Source organism: Betta splendens, chromosome 4 (assembly GCF_900634795.4).
Source record: "Betta splendens chromosome 4, fBetSpl5.4, whole genome shotgun sequence".
Classification (NCBI taxonomy): Eukaryota; Metazoa; Chordata; class Actinopteri; order Anabantiformes; family Osphronemidae; genus Betta; species Betta splendens.
Window position 1 is genome coordinate 12850625 of NC_040884.2, and position 16330 is coordinate 12866954.

At 45.9% G+C, this 16330-nt stretch overlaps 1 protein-coding gene across 1 annotated transcript in view; it reads right to left on the bottom strand.

Moving 5' to 3' along the window:
* Positions 1-16330, bottom strand: part of si:dkey-225n22.4 (collagen alpha-1(XXI) chain) — a 28177-nt gene that overhangs the window by 10405 nt on the left and 1442 nt on the right. Inside the window, exons 5-18 of the mRNA XM_041070415.2 lie at positions 14957-15130; positions 14494-14571; positions 14397-14408; positions 14128-14217; positions 13932-13985; positions 13783-13836; positions 13538-13591; positions 13398-13451; positions 13238-13291; positions 13045-13098; positions 7620-7673; positions 4891-4935; positions 3111-3164; positions 1457-1501 (exon numbers count right to left, since the gene is read on the bottom strand). Coding sequence (XP_040926349.1) covers positions 1457-1501; positions 3111-3164; positions 4891-4935; positions 7620-7673; positions 13045-13098; positions 13238-13291; positions 13398-13451; positions 13538-13591; positions 13783-13836; positions 13932-13985; positions 14128-14217; positions 14397-14408; positions 14494-14571; positions 14957-15130 — 876 coding nt within the window. The remainder of the gene's footprint in view (positions 1-1456; positions 1502-3110; positions 3165-4890; positions 4936-7619; positions 7674-13044; positions 13099-13237; positions 13292-13397; positions 13452-13537; positions 13592-13782; positions 13837-13931; positions 13986-14127; positions 14218-14396; positions 14409-14493; positions 14572-14956; positions 15131-16330) is intronic.

Genomic DNA, 16330 nt, shown 5'->3' on the forward strand with positions numbered 1-16330 from the left:
AGTAATCAAGGAAGAATAAATATGCATTACAAAGACGTGAGTGATTCCTAAAAGCTGAGGTAACATCTTCACAATAACTAAAGGTGGCCTGTAATTACCCACTGTAGCACCACATGGACAATTCATCCTGTTTTGCATCACAATGCCTGACAATTATGGGCATAATTGCTAAGAAACATGTCACTTAACAAACAAGTGTAAAAGTGTAGCTGCTCTGCATCAGGAGGGAAGTGGAGGTGGTGAATCAAACGCGCCTGACAGGCTGGGAGGCAGCCGACAGAGAACGAGGTTGGTTTAGAAAAGAGAAAAAGCAAAAGCTGTCGCCCCGATCACACCCTGATCCCTCAGGGGGAATTAGCTGTGCCCTCACTAATCCCGCCGCCGTGGTGAACTCTCTGCTTTGTGTGGGCAGCAGTGCAGACTTAGAATCGGAGGGGAAAGAAGCAAATAGTGAACAGATAAAAATAAATGCATTGCAACATCTTTGACTTTGTCACAGATTGATTCTCTACTTGAAACACAACTCATAAAGATGACGTGACTGTTGTATTACACTGTATAATATCGTATCATTGTGCTGAGTGACTAATGATCTGTTTAAATTCACATATCAGCATTGGTACGACAGAACATAGACACATCTTTACCGTCTGTACAACACAGCAGCAGCAGGTACGTTTAAGATTAGTAAAGCGAATGGAATATTAATAATCACACTGTGGTTTGGATCTTACACAAAGCCGTTAACGTCCTTTAACCTCAACGTGCCTCTGTTCATTGCTCAGGTGAACGTTGCTCCATTTGACTCGGAGCTAACTTCACGTGTAAACACATCACATTCTGCTTTGACGGTGCAGCTTTCTGGGTATTACCCATAATTACCCAAGCATGTAATCTTTACTTCTAACACTGTGATGTCTGAAACCGTCTTGCGTGGATCTGGGCTCAGCTTTTACCAGTTTTGTAACACACCATGAAGACGCCTACAGCTAAAAGCGTTGATTTAAAAAACAGCCGCACCTTTGGCTTAAAATGTGCAACAACTTATTTATTGTAAAGCGTGTGTGAATAAATAGCAAACACTGGTGACATCTTGTTCATTTTTTGCTCTAGTCTAATTACATTTAGTTAATTATTATACAAATGATTTAATTTTAATTAGCTGGCAAAAGCTGTTTGTTTATTAATTATGTTTATTTTACTGGACTCTAATTAATTTAGTACAAAGTACAGAAAACATGAATTTGACATCATTGGATTTTCAAACGTCTCATCATGATCCACTGTTTGTAAGGACGTGACTGTTGGTGGTGCTTTTGTGCTGTGATTTGTTCTGGCAGCTGCTCTGGTAATAAAGCTATCAGACAATATGATTAACAGTGACTGTGAGCAAATACATTGTAGTGATGTAGCTGGAAAACACTGGCAACACAAAGAAAGGAGCTGCTCCACTCACCTTCGGGCCTGGTGCACCAGTGAGTCCCGGGTCGCCACACTTCCCCTAAATGAGACGCACACAGCACATCTGTCAGACTGGACTGAGCTTCCTGATAACTGCACCTGATCCTGAACATCTGCCTTAGGGCTCAGTTTAACCATCGCACCGAGCGGCACGCGGCTCACGGAGGGCACGTCAGATACGTTAGATATGATAAACAGTGATTCCATCTGAGGCCCAGTGTAACAGTAGCTACAAACATTACACATTTTGCTAATTTTACAGAAAAATGTCCTGCAGAAAGACATTGACTCTAAATATAAGAGGTTCCACCAACAAACATATTGAATGGAGAAACACAGTCCTGACATAATTCACACCTGAAGCAGCCAAAGGAGTGAACCTGCATCCCTGAAGTTTAATAAAATCCATTTAATACTTTCTTTATTTAGGATCCTGCAACTCTTACGAGAACATGCAGGGTTAGTGTTCGGGTGATGGACGTCCTGCGCTGTTTTACTGCACACTTTACTGGTTATTGCACTTCTGCTCAGATGCTAAACTGCATTTTGTTACCGTGTACTTTTTACATGTGCAGTAACTATAAAGTTGAGCCTCATCTAACCTAATTTAATATAGAATATAATTATAGAATAGAATAGAATATATAATATAACATCCTAAATTAAATTCACAAATTGTTGGTTTGACATTACACATGTGACAGTCATAGTAACTGGATAGATGCATTCGTGTGAACTGTGTGCATCAATGTCTATATTTTGTGTTAAGTTCTGATCCAGCAGAAGTCCAAAGGTTTCCAGGCATTTGTCACACATGGTTTGGTCAAGGTGTGGATCTGTGTGGATCTGTGTGAACCCATGTGGACCCGTGCTCTAGGCCACATCCTGGTGAGACCAAATCAGCTGAAGCTGCTGATGTTAATGTCATACAGTATATTGTCTCATCCCTATGAGCCACATTATAAAAACTGTAAGCAAGACAATACGTAACTACTCATTTTTAATTCAGTCACATCAAATACTGTACGTTGTTCTTAAGAGACAGAGCAACAGCCACGTCACAAAATTATCACCCCTACATGTGAATAGAGCATCTCCTGCCCCTCCCTCTGTCTCTGACCTGTGTGTGTGTGTGGTGTTCAGTTTACAAAGTCCCAAAGGAAACTTGCATTTCAAGGTCAGTGAAAGCTAAATGTGTCCTTGTGTCTTTTGTGCTTGTCGTTGGCAAATAAAGCAAAGACCCCAAAGGGACGCTTCACACATTTTACCCATAAAGGTCATTTGAATGTGATTGTTGCAGCTTTTGGGGGATTAAATTTAGAATTTCACAGTTTGAAATGACCTTTGCAAAACATCCAGATTGTCAAAGTGCAGTAACAAATGTGTGGAGCAGCCTTGGAGCAGCGGCAACTGGGCCAGTGGTGGAGTAGAGGAGGTGTCAGTCCTCAGAGCAGAACAAAGCTGACAACCATCTTCAGACAACGACAACTATCGCATTCAGAATCACCATCAACATATAAGTTAACTCCCCTCAGCAAAGAGCAGTTTTTCTCCACGGGAACATCAAGAGAACAGACGGGGAGGGTAGAATGTTAAAACAAGCAGCAGCCATTAACATATTAACCAATTATAGTGTTCAATGCACAGACCTTGGGACCATCTTGGCCGATCTCTCCGGGCGGTCCCTTGGGCCCTTGGATTCCCTAGACAGGAAGTGAGAGGGAGAAGATGAAAGAGACAGACTGGGCTGAGTGTGACGGCTCAGACGCCCTGGTCCACACACACACACATACGCCTATTGGGATGCATTAAACCTTTCCTCCAACTTTAACTGATTCTTAAATCTCTGGCCGGGGAGCAAACAGAACAGCCGACTCACTCTGCACCGTGCACGTCTGGTCACGTCAAGCCTTCACTATTAGAGCAGGTGGAGGCAGCGCAAGGCCAGATAATAAACAATACATACTGTATAATAAACTCTCACTCAAATACTATCAAATCACATAAAACAATAATTTGACACATTTGACCAGACAATAAATCATCCATCCCCAGTTCAATTAACCATCAAGGGATGAATGAATTAAGTGAAGAAGGTTCTGTATTTGTGAGATGGATCAAACTGTACACCTGCAGCACGGGGATATTCATCAAATGATTTAATAGTAAAATACTTTTGGTATGATGGTCATTATTGTATATTATACTATATCAGACTTTTTGTTACACCTCAGTGACTCCACAAAGTGGAGGTAACTGATGGTTCAACCTGAGGGGCGTGTCTATGGATGAACACATGTGGGCCTCTGCTGATGGAAGATTGATCTGAATTGACAGTATGGAAAGTCAGCAACTGTGCCAGTGCAGCCTATGATTGTCACTATTTCTACAATAGCAAAAGGAAATGCCATGTTTGATTGGTGTTGGCTGGGGCAACCCACAATTAGTTTGCCTTCTATGAATATTAATCATCATATGAGTGTATGTGGTTGCCTGGATACAGGGTCCTCCAGAGCCTATGTGCCTCTCTTCTCCTCACGAGAACAGAATGGAGAGGATGAAGACTGAACAAATTTTGTGGTTGTTGAGGTGACGTCTGCTCATCATCTTCTTCTTCATCATCAACTTTCATGAACGTTTCTATTGACTGGATTAAGATCCATAAGAATATCCAGTCATCCACCACTCAACAGTTGGTCCCCACGGGTTTGTTGTGTTCCTCCTGCTCTCCCTATGTGTACTTTCTGCCTGTGACCACTAGAGGGGTGTAAAGCGATGCAGTGGCCAGTCAGAGGACTCTGCTGTACTGTAATTGGCCGGTGTAATCTTGTTTACCGGAGGGAGGTGCCCTCACTGTGTACAGCCACAACCCCACACTCAGTAATCTGACTATGGTTCTAAATTAAGAGCCGCTCACCGCCTTAATGGCACTGCTGAATAAATCAAATGGACTCATATGGTGCCTGGGCCAAATTAATGATCTCATTATGAGCCTACTGCAGAGACAGTGATGTGAGCAGCTTTATGTGTGGAGCCTGCTCAAAGAACCAGGTGAACCTTTGGACTACCTAACTGTTGGGCATATGCTTTGGAATGAGTTGCTTCTCTATGGGTTCATTCAGGATTAATTGGACAGGGACCAGGAACCCTGTTTGGGTCCCACCTGGATTCTGTGGACAGGAGGAGTCATATGTTTTCCTGTTTTCTCATCATGTGAAGTGTAAATAAATGTGTGCTGTGGGCCCTCGCCTACAACCATGATCCACACCCATGTCTCCAGCTCCTTCCTCTCACCTGATGACCTTTATAGTAAATAATAAGATTTACAGTTAAACAAACCGAGGTGCAGCAGACAAACGGTCAATAGTCACACTTGGATAACAACTGTCTTCTAACTTTAGATCTGAAAAAGTGTAACAGCTGTGTTACCTTTACGCCAGGTGGTCCTTGAGGCCCCGGCAAACCTGCCTCTCCCTAAAAAGACAAGCAAATTAACATTGTTATATGTTTCAAAATGACATTTAATTTCCCAAATTATTATTTAAAGTAAAAAATGTTTATATTATAGTATATATTCATTTTTTAATAGTGATTAAAATGTTTGTACTGTATGTACTGTACTAGGGTCACATTGGTGTCCTACTTACTAACCTACTGTATGGTTATTTACACAATGGGTACTGGATAATGTCTGTCCTACTGTACATGGACTGTATATAGACGAGTGTACAATGACAAATTCATCTCCTAGAGTAGAGTTTACAGGTCAGTGGCTGCAGGACGACCAGCGTTACTCATCACTGAGGAAACTCAAGAGGCTCCAATAAATCATTATTAATTATTCATTATGCTGCGCTGATGCTTGGAGATAGTGAAGCAGTTGGGTTTGTTGTTTGTTGCTGTTATCTTTTTAATCACGATATTGTTGTGACATCTGAGCCTCCTGCGGCTTGAGTCATCATCCTACCACCAATAGCAGGGGTCAGTAGAGTCATACGAGCTCAGTAGATTAATACGAGATTCCTTCAGGATGACGTTGTGAGCCGGTAGCAGGTCCCTGTTACCTGCTCCTTTTGATGAAACAAGCAGAGCGAGCAGACAAAGGCAGCAGCTGGTCTCCACTGTCTGTCAGTCGGATTCTCTTTGTTCACACATTTGTTGAAGCCCCTGCGTCTTAGTGTCTACATGGAGGCTTTTGTGTCTGCCGTGGTTCGTAGACGATCTCCTTCACCCCTCATTAGACTCTGACTGCTTCCAGCTGCTCCAATTACTAATGTTATATGAACATCCATCAGAATGTGAAACACACACAAACCGGCATCCTGCTCGTACAGTTCACAGCCCTGTCCGAACATCTTCCACCACTGTAGCAGACATGAGCAGAGCTGAAGCTCGACAGCTCGACGACAAGCCTTCCTAAAGTAACACATACAGACATAGACATTGAGCTGGTTTTAAATTAAGAGACTCTGAAAGTTAAACTACTGATTTAAAATGAAGATGAGCTACATTTTTGTGCAGGCTTGTGATGTTTGAGTGGTTAAAGGCAGCGTTAACACTCCAGCAGTCACGCAAACACAAGCGGGTCCTAGTGGGGATCAAAGCTCTGGAACGAGGCTTCGTGAATCTGCACCCGTGATTCCGCTACAGATACGTTTGCTGTGTGTGTGCGTGAGATAAAGTAAACTAAGAGTAATCCTTGGGCTTTAAGTAAGTCTGATGGATGCGGGTATCAGCAGGTGTCTGACATGGTGGCTTTGCTCTGGTAACAACATCAAGGCTTTTTAGCATCAAACAGACGTCCTGTGTGCTCGCTGTATTACTCCTCTAATCTCTCTATCTGGAAGAGACTTGCTCAGTGTCCTATTCCAATGTCAGATCATCCGCACTGATTCTCACTTCATTAAAGTGACTAGCAAGAAAATGTGGAATGAATGAAGCATGAGACGCCTCATTTTGTCTGGGAAAACATGAGCAGTGATTGTGGCGATAACAAGAGTCACAAACACAGAGGAGTGAAGCGGGTCCTGCATCATAACATAGGATACTGTGTGTGTGAGGTCATGTGACCAGTCTGCACATCCTGGAAACAGTAAAAGGAGAAACAGGGAATGATGCTGAGGAGTGATTGAGCCAACATATGTGGAAACAGGACGGGGCCTGAAATGTGATATTTACTCTGTGAAGTCTCCACAGGATGTGAAGTTACCTCAGATAAGAAGTTTACAGTGTGGCGAGTCCAAGCTGTAACTATAAGGGCTGAACCTGCCGCTTGTTGCTCACATACAGTACAAACTGAAACACAATGAGCTGCAACATCGAAGCATCGTTGTCTGTCTGGGTCTGACGCGGCCTCATAATCAACCATTCACAAATGAACACGGAGACACTTTTATGCAGCCTCTGTTACAAGGCAATTAGAACTGCAACAATGCGCCACAGTAAAACTATTCACCGTGGTAAAATGTGCATCCCAGTAAACATCAGCTTGATTAGGACGGTGGTTTTCAGGAGGAAGCTGCTCCGCACGCAAGGCTGTGTGTGCGCATACATCCCTTCATGTACGTGCTGGGACTGTGTGGTCGGGGTGTAGCACTGATGACTTCACCAGTCTGACTGGAAAACACAGGATGTAAACCTGTGAACATTTACACGCAGCGTAGTTCATTCTGTGTTCATTCATTCATTCATTACTACGGCTCTCAGGTTTTAGCTGGTTTGAAGGATGGCACCAGTGGTGTTTGTGTCTGATTCACAAATGCTATAAGCTTCAGTGTGAACTATAACCGTCCAGCGTTGGTGAAAACCATGAACTACCAATGGGCAGCAGCCTCTGAGTGGAGCATGGTGGGCGGTATAAACCTTGATGGGCTCTGTAAAAAGCAACGAGCACTACAGCGATATCATTTCAATTTTCTCCAATGGAATTATCTCAACAGTTAAAAGCAAACTGCGGACGCCTGTCGCCCATGCGAACGCTCAGTGCCGTCTTGGTGAGTGTGTGACTTTACTGGCCGACAGCTGGGCCTGTCGCACCGGCCATCAATTCAAGCTCCCAGGTTTATGAGCCGATGAGCCTTCAAGCTCCACGGGACCATTCAAACCAGTGCAGAGGGAACAGTGATACATGCCTCCTGTGATACATGATGTGGACTCACCGCGGCACCTTGGGGTCCAGCAGCACCAGCAGGTCCGGGCTCACCCTTCGCTCCCTGAGGACACAACAGACATGTCAGAGCTCGGACTCCAGGCTCCAGGAGGAGAAAACCACACCCTGATAAATCCTGTGTGCAACATCGACAGCTTAGTGCTGAACCTGATGATTATATTCAAACTGGGACATGGAACATCTGCACTGAGTTTCATGGTTCTCTGATGAATTTTTCCCTGTTGTGTTCCTGTTCCTGTGTATTTTGTGCTATCAGTGTTCCAGCTCGAGTTGCAGGTGTCAACCCAACGCAGCTTCGGCCTCAGTTACTGTCACGTCTTCATCGTTTATCCTTCTAACCTCGTAGCTTCTGCTGAATTTGTGACGAGGTTAGAGAGACGTTGAAGTGGATGTTGTGGGTCCGGGCCCGGTGGTGGCACATGCAGACACGGCCTCGTGGTCAGAGATGCTGCAGTGAGCCAGCAGCTTGTAAAACTACAAATAAAGACATTTTAAGCACCGCCACAACATGCAAATAAAGTTTTAAGCAGCCACGAGGCCGTGCTATGCTGGTAAAGTGTTCAACTATACTGGAACTGGCAAAGAACCACCTGTAAAACATATTCTTGTATACTACAGCAGGCGGTTCTGATGAGTCTGATCCCGGCTGAGTGACTGGTTCTGGCCTCATGGACCTGGTTCAGCTCCTTGTGCAGCGTGTTCCCCGGTCTATTGCTGTTCGAAGTTGCCAGGTCCAACCAGTATATATATGTGAAGAGCAGAGCTCAGCATGAAGTCAGGGAGGAAACAACTGAATTAGCTCCCGCTGCGCCTGTTTTCTTTTGATGTGTCTCACCATGTGAAACCCTTAAGAGCGGCAGACCTCCTAATTACACAGCCAGGACGCCCACCGCTGGCCAGTAAATGGAGGATGACATCAATCTGTACGTCTAACAGGAGAAAGCAGACAACGACGCCATGAGACGCATGTGAGCGGGCTAATCTGCTCCTGGCCCACATGCAGTACCGCTAACAACAGAACCGACTGCACTTGGATGAGAAGCTGAGAGAAACATCAATAAAAGAGAAATACAAGAATACAAATCCCTTTATAAGAGCAGATGGTTGACTCTGGGCTGGGACATGAGGAAGGCTGCAGAGGAGCCTGAGCTCAGAGCGGGACGTGTCAGGAGGATCTGCTTTAACGTGTGATAAGGGCTGGTCCTGGTCCCAGAGCCAGAACCTTGGAGGGGCTGCACATCCCCTCTGGTCCGGGGGCGCCTCCCATCCTCACATCACGTCAGTCCCCTGTTTCATCATCTCAGCAGCAAATTTAAATCGCCATGACAACAGTAGGACCCACGGAGCCTGTTGTGAACTAGCTGCATCAGTCCAGTGTGTTTCTGCAGGAACACGTGTAGGTGTCTGACACTCATGAACCACCTGGACCCGCTCAAAACCACCAGCCGACTGGAAACAGCAACATTCATCATTATTATAGCTGCTTTTTTCAATGCTTTTCCGCTGTTGCTGCGAGCACAACCAATTCCCCTCACATCAGGCCGTCCTCCTGCTGTGTGTACAGTATGCATTTTTTTAGTATCTGTTGTTGAGAATGGAAGGCTGCACATGTAGAGACATTAATAGTTTATAAGTCAGAAGTGCAAAAACGAATTTCTCTGTTTGTGTTCAATCAAATAGAAAATCCAGGAGTGACTGGCTGAAGATTAATCTTTGGATGAGGCATCAGTACTTGTTAATATAACACTTTAGCTGAGGTAAAGTTACAGGTAAGAGTTTATCTCTGTGACAGGCTGCATCGTGTTGATTCCTGATCATCACATCGCCAAGTTTGAACCTCCGGCTCATGGTGATGTTGTCGAAGCACTCAGGAGTGTTTGTGTGATTAAAGACCATGTTGACAGCTCAGACTCAGATGCTCTATCTAAGTTCAGGCCTCATTAACATTAAATGGAGCCGTCGCGCGTGACTGGGCAGATCTTCATTATAGTTGTTGGAAGCTGTTTCCTCAGGCGGCGGCCACACTGGGAGCTAATTTACCTCTATTCACACCACACAGCTTTAGCAGCGCTCCCTGGGACTACACACACAACTGTACACAGTCACTCAGTGAACCTCATCCCACAGAATAGTTGGACTAAGCATTAAAAGTCCCTTCGGGTTCGGTTGCACACTGCCTCCCCACACGTTGAGCCATGTGGTAGCTATAGAGGCGAATTCCTCCTCAGGCCGTTACGTCTAAATAAATGCTGAGAACACGACCTTCGTGGCCTCAGTAGCAGCGCTTGTGGTGCTGACGCACAGCTGTGCTCACGGGCTCCACAATAAGGAGTTCAATCCCAAATGTCAGCACACGAACAACTGTGAAACAAAGACGCGCTTCATGACCCCAGCTTCTCCAACAGGTCGAGCGGTTCTCATATCATCCACACATCAGGCAGCACGAGACCACAGAACAACACAAACCTGAAACTTTCCAGTAAATATTAACATAATAGTGCATAATGACCACACATTCAGCCATTTACATGTGGTCTGTGGGATCAAAGCAGGTTAAAATCTGATTTATGGCCAGCGTTGCATCTGACACAGCTGGATTTGTAAAATAATAACAAGAAAAGCATGAAAGACGGATGAGAGCAATCATCCGGAGACTCACGCCCAACCAGCGCTGCAGCTTTCATTCTAATTGATATGTCACTGGAGCCACTTTATCTAACAGCCTCCAGTCTTCAGGCAACGCTCTGTCCTAACCTCCACCAGTAATTACTCCGTACGCCGCTCTGCTTGTGTTTTCTGCAAATTGCCCCCTGTTAATCATGAGGTGATTCAGTTCTCCCTCGCGTTGTTGTACAAATTCATGGTTTGATGTTGGATTGCGTGATAAGTCACAGCAGGAGGAGCAGCGGCTGCTCTTTCTGTCACCTGCTCAGGTTTGCAACAGTCCAGACGGTGAGACTCACAACACACACAACAAACACATCCAACATCTCTGATCTCTGAGGTCTTGACTTTAGGTGTTTCTTCTAAAAAAAAAAATGTTTTTGTCTTCTTGAAGACAAAATGACTCCTCAACAGTATCATTCTTTAAGAGAAGTTGCATAAATAGATGCATATCCAGAATGGTGTCAGCAGAGACAGGTTCATCCAAAGTCTGTCTGGCAGCAGAGCAGAGTAAGCGACAGGTTCCAGGTCCTTCTACAGGAGCCTGATGTTCCACCTGCTGAACTAAAGGGAGGTCAAGTGTCTTCCCAGAGAGTAAGTATCTCGAGGAAGTATCTTGATCAGACGTCTGACCTGTAAACTCATATCTTTGCATCACAGCTCAGCGCCCTCATGCGATGCCTTAATGTTACGATGTTAGTTCCAACCTGAGGCAAGAACTACGGCTTCACGATCTAATTGCAGCCACATCACACACAAACCGCGCCAACATGCTGAAAGCCACAGTTTGATAAAACCAGTAGAACCAGAGCATCCTGGCATCAGCCCCCACCTCCAACACTCCCTGTACCAAAACTAGAACCAGCATACACACATAGAGCTGATTAAAGTCACAGACACACAGCGGAGTGGCCACGAATGAAACTGCTCCCATACAAATGTGGCAGATCTTCACGTTGCCACAATTTAAAATTGGTTCATGATTGGTGAGTGGCGTTTAATAAGTGTTAATGCAGAGAACTGCTCCTTGTTTAAAGCAAATACCTCAGTTGTCGTAAATAGAACAGAAAGCATGTACAGACTGAATGAGCGTTTGCACTTACAGTACAGATATATATATATAGTAGCGGTACGGAATCCTTTCTCACTATGTTGACTCAGTAAATACACTTGGTGCCAGTTTGTCCTAAAATGCTCTTAAAGTAAGTCAATATACTTAAGTGTATTTACTTACTGGTACCACTCCTAATGTGTTCATGTTGTTATCTTTGGCCCGGTACCAGTCTCCTTCTCTCCCCAGCCTCCATGCTAAGCTACTGTAGGACCTTCGCCTCATAAGATCCTCTACAGAAGACCAATAAGTGTATCACGCTGGGAACCATATGCAAAAACACAAATACCGTCTTTAGAAATATTGGCTGGATGGAGAAACATTCTGGGCACATTCTGCCCAGATGGACGCGGGCTGGGAGCTGCGTCAGCTCACTGGGCACCCCCACCCTCCGACTGCTGGAAAGCACTTCCAGATTCGTGAGGAAAGTAGTTTATTGTGATAACAGCGCAAGTCTAAATTACTAAGCAGGACTCCGGTCCCAATATAGCATCATGAGCTGAGGAGCTGAAGCTGGTGGGCGTCCACACGTCGGCAGATGTGTGCATGGGCTCTTTGATTTAGCCACTTGTTACCATATGCTGTGTGCGTATGCGGCTGCAGTATTACATGACTAAACACTGATGAACGGAAGATAATCGTGCTGATGTTTGTGAAATAACAGCACAATATAAATGACAGTGTCAGTGTAAATTGGTGTTTCCACTCATTTATTTCCATTTGAAGGCATCCTGATGCTAAAGCTCACAGCCCTGTGTGAGATCTAGGGACAAGGGAAGGTTCTGGAGCATGTGTAGCCCAGTGGAAGATGGAGGCGTCAACAGAAGCTAATTCACAGAACCAAACAGGTCCAAACACATGAAAACAGTTTCTGCTAGAAAAATTATTTTTTGTTTTTTCTATGTCTGTCTTGGAAACGACAGACAGGGGGACGAGCAGAGCTGTCACACCACCGATGGCCGTGTGTGTGTCTACGCACACCTTAAGCAGTTCCAGCAGCCAGAACTATATTACTGCCCGGACTTTTTTTGCTGCCTGAAACGCGTGTCCAACTTTGTGGCGATGGCCTGAAAAACAGCCGTTTCCTGTTTAGGGTGCACACGACAGCTTGGACAAAACATTCCATTATGGGAAACTTGTCATGATCCTGCTGTCTGTCTTCCTCCCTCACCACCCCTGCTTTGGACCATGCCCACTTCCTCTTCTCCCCTCAGTCCACATTACCTGCCATAAAGACAGATCCACACACCTGTGCCTGCCCCTCTGCTCCCCTTTGTATGCGAACCCACATCCACACAGCGCCTGCTGGCTCATTAACACTGTTCCTTGTGGTTGGGGAGGGACCTGTATTAACATGTAGAGGAGCTTTGACTTGTCGCCTTTCAGAGACTTTTTCCAAAGATGCACTCAGGTCATGCACACTTTGCTTTTGCCTTATACTGCGTACGTGTTAGCCATGTTAGCCATGTGTTGCTGCCATATTTGATGGTCTGGATTGTGACACAAAGACTTTGATCTCAAAGTCTAGTCAGGTCTGGTTAAGTTCAAGACGTACAGTAGACGTTTGTACTGTAACTGTATGGCAGCACATTTTTGTCGGTCATTTATGGCTCTACTGATGTCTACTGGTCACACTGACCTGTGGTCCTGGAGGCCCGATGAGTCCGCTGGAGCCTGGCAGTCCTGGTTCCCCCTGGTTGACCGACAAACCCACTTTAAGTCTCATATCATCTGATTTGAAACCTTACTGTTGCTGACAGTCAACATCCAGCGCAAAACCACCAAGTGTCATTAAAGCTTGCATGCAGTGGTAGAAAAGAACTAGATCTTACTACTGAGCCAACTTCTCCAGGTGGTCCGAGTTCTCCTTTCGCACCGGGAAGACCCTGAATGAGGGCGTTATAAACCATTAGAATGCAGACCAACAAATTCATTAATCACAAACCATGAGCTAAACATAAGCCAGGTCCACTTATCAGAAAGAAGCCGTACCTTTGGTCCAGGGGGTCCTGGTTCTCCTGATGACCCTGGCACCCCTCTGTCCCCCTACACCACAGAATAAGCAGTAACTGTCAGTGCTGACAGTAGCGAGACAGCACATTACTAATACAACAGTTTCTTTGAGGTCTCACCTTTCTGCCTTGGAGACCAGGCTCTCCTTTTGGCCCTGTGGAGCCGTCTTCACCCTGACCAGCCAGAGTAAGACGGTGTGTTTGAACGTCACAAAACAAAGTCAGAATATGCTTCCATTATGATGACTGCTAACTAGTTTGTAATACACATCTACACAGCTACTGATCATACAGAAATGATGGATAGATGATAGATCAAGTCTCTACTGAGTTATAAGGCATGAAGTACGTCTCCATGTATTTACCCTCATTCCTGGTAAACCAGGAGGACCAGACTCCCCAGGTTTCCCATCTTTACCCTTGAAATTGGAGACAACGTTGTGTGTTATGTACAAAAAGCTCATCTAATACAGTGTATATGAAGTAATAAATTAAAACAGTACTGAGGACTTACAGGTTTACCAGCAGGTCCTGGTGGGCCTTCACTTCCTTTCTGACCTTGTGAACCCTGCACAAAAACAACATATAATGCATACATTACAGCAGAACAGACCTATTCTTACAGTACTTCTAGTTCTTCTAGCGCGCGTGCGTGCGTGCGTGCGTGCGTGCGTGCGTGCGTGCGTGCGTGTGTGTGTGTGTGTGCTCACCGTGCGTCCCGGTGAGCCGCGCTGTCCTTGTGGTCCCACAACACAGTTGCATCCTTCCTCTTCTGGTGAAGCTGTTCGATTCAAAGGACACTGGAAAAACAGACACACACTGTACAAGGTAGAACCTAAAGGTAGCAGATGTATTCATTCAGGTTTCTAGGCCTAAAGGACCTCTCACTATTTACTGTTTTCTTTTCATTTCCTCAGTCGATTGAAGCATTTTATAAAAAGGCGATAAAATGCGGGAAACAAGCTGACGCTGCACTCACCCGTTCATCGTCCTGCACACGACAGGAGAGAAAGTCGGGGTTAAACACTGAACATTAGACAGAAAGTGGTGGAGATCAGAGACGAACGGGTTCCTACCACAGAGTAGATCTCACAGGCCGTTTCTCTCTCACTCTGGTGAGGATCACAGTACAGACGCAGCTTCTGGATCTCAACCTGCATCACAACAACGCCTCACATGTCACGATTTGCAGCTTGTGATGCTAAAAACATAGGTTTTACCATAGACTTAGTGGCTGGAAGCTAGAAAACGACACTGACTCCAGACTGAGAGAGCAGAGCAGACTACTGCCTTAATTACGCTTCTCATTGTGCATAACCACCCGATTACATCAACTTCCTGACACTAAGCTCTAATTTACAGCAGACACAAGACACCAGTCAGAAACTTCAGCATCAGTTAAATCCTGGCTGTGTTTCGCGTATTGTGGACTTTTCCATGTTGGACCGGGCGACTGTCAGGTAGTTTTGGTGAGTCTTGTATTATAGAGCAGAACAACAGATGACAGACATGAGGACCACCCTTTGTGTTGGGACTCACTGGCACAGTAGCGTCTGCTCCCCGGGTCTTCGCCACCTGCGTCTCCCCGTTGATGTAAATGGGCTCCACCGGGTCCAGCTTGACTTCCCCAATCAGCTGATCGTCGAGGAACCCCGAGACAAGACGCGGCCTCACGAGGAGTCGGAGCTGATGCCACTTTCCATCATAGAGCGTCTGCGAAGGAACCGACGTAACAGTGAGTAGCTGCTGTAGTCGCTGCACCGCGTGGTGAGTCGACACATCTGAAGCGTCTTTGTTTCACTGACGTGAAAACATTTATTAACTTGTCAAACTCTCCCTCAGCCTGACTTCCTGTTGGCAGCCGAACCCGTGCACCTGTTTGTCAAACGCTCCACGAATAGACACAACCAGCGGAGTCTTACAAGCAGGCGCTGCTTGTTTTTCCATCACAAAGTGTTTCTTAACGGCTCAGTGGAACAGAGCATCTCATTGTTTGACTGAGCCTCAACCATCAGCTCCCAGTGACAAATCACAGGCCACATCACACCGAGTCAAATCAAACAAACCCAACATAATTATAACCGTCTTCTTGTACGGCGTGGGTGCGTGTGAGAGAACGGTGGGTGTCTCTAAGAAAACAGAGCCCAGTATGTTCAACAGGGTGTATTATTACCGTGTGCTGCCATGGAAACAGAGGCGAGCTCTCCAAGAAACACAGCGGCTGGTTTCCACAGGAGGAGAGCAGCGCTTTCGACGCAGCCTCGTCCCGGTTCCCATCACATCCCATCCACATCAGTCCAGCAGCGAGAGGGAGTGAGCGCTGGATGATGTTTAAATTACTGCTGGCCCTGGAGGCAGCGAGTCGGCCCAGTCCGGCCCATTCAGACAGCTCAGTGTGAGGAGAAGCACATTACAAGCGAGGCCTCATTCTGTGGCGCTGCAGTGGACAGGGAGCTCTTTATATGGACCCGTGTCTGGAGGGTGTGATGGTTTGGTGTTCAGACCACGCTCGTTTACTGAGATCCATTATTTTAGCTCCACAGCATGTTGTAATTACACTGACCAGCGAGAACATGGAGAACATGGATCGAACTCGGGACAGAAACCAGGACCGAAACCAGGACTGAACCTAGGACCAAAACCAGGACAGACACTAGAACAGAACCCAAGACTCAACCCAGGACCGAAATCAGGACAGGACCCAGGACTAAATCCAGGACAAAAACCAGGACAGAATCCAGGACAGGACCCAGGACCAAAAACAGGACAGGACCCAGGACCGAAACCAGGACAGGACCCTATGACTGAACACAACACTGAACCCAGGACAGAACCCAGGACCGAAACCAGGACAGGACCCAGGACCGAACCCAGGACCAAAAACAGGACAGGACCCAGGACCGACACCAGGAC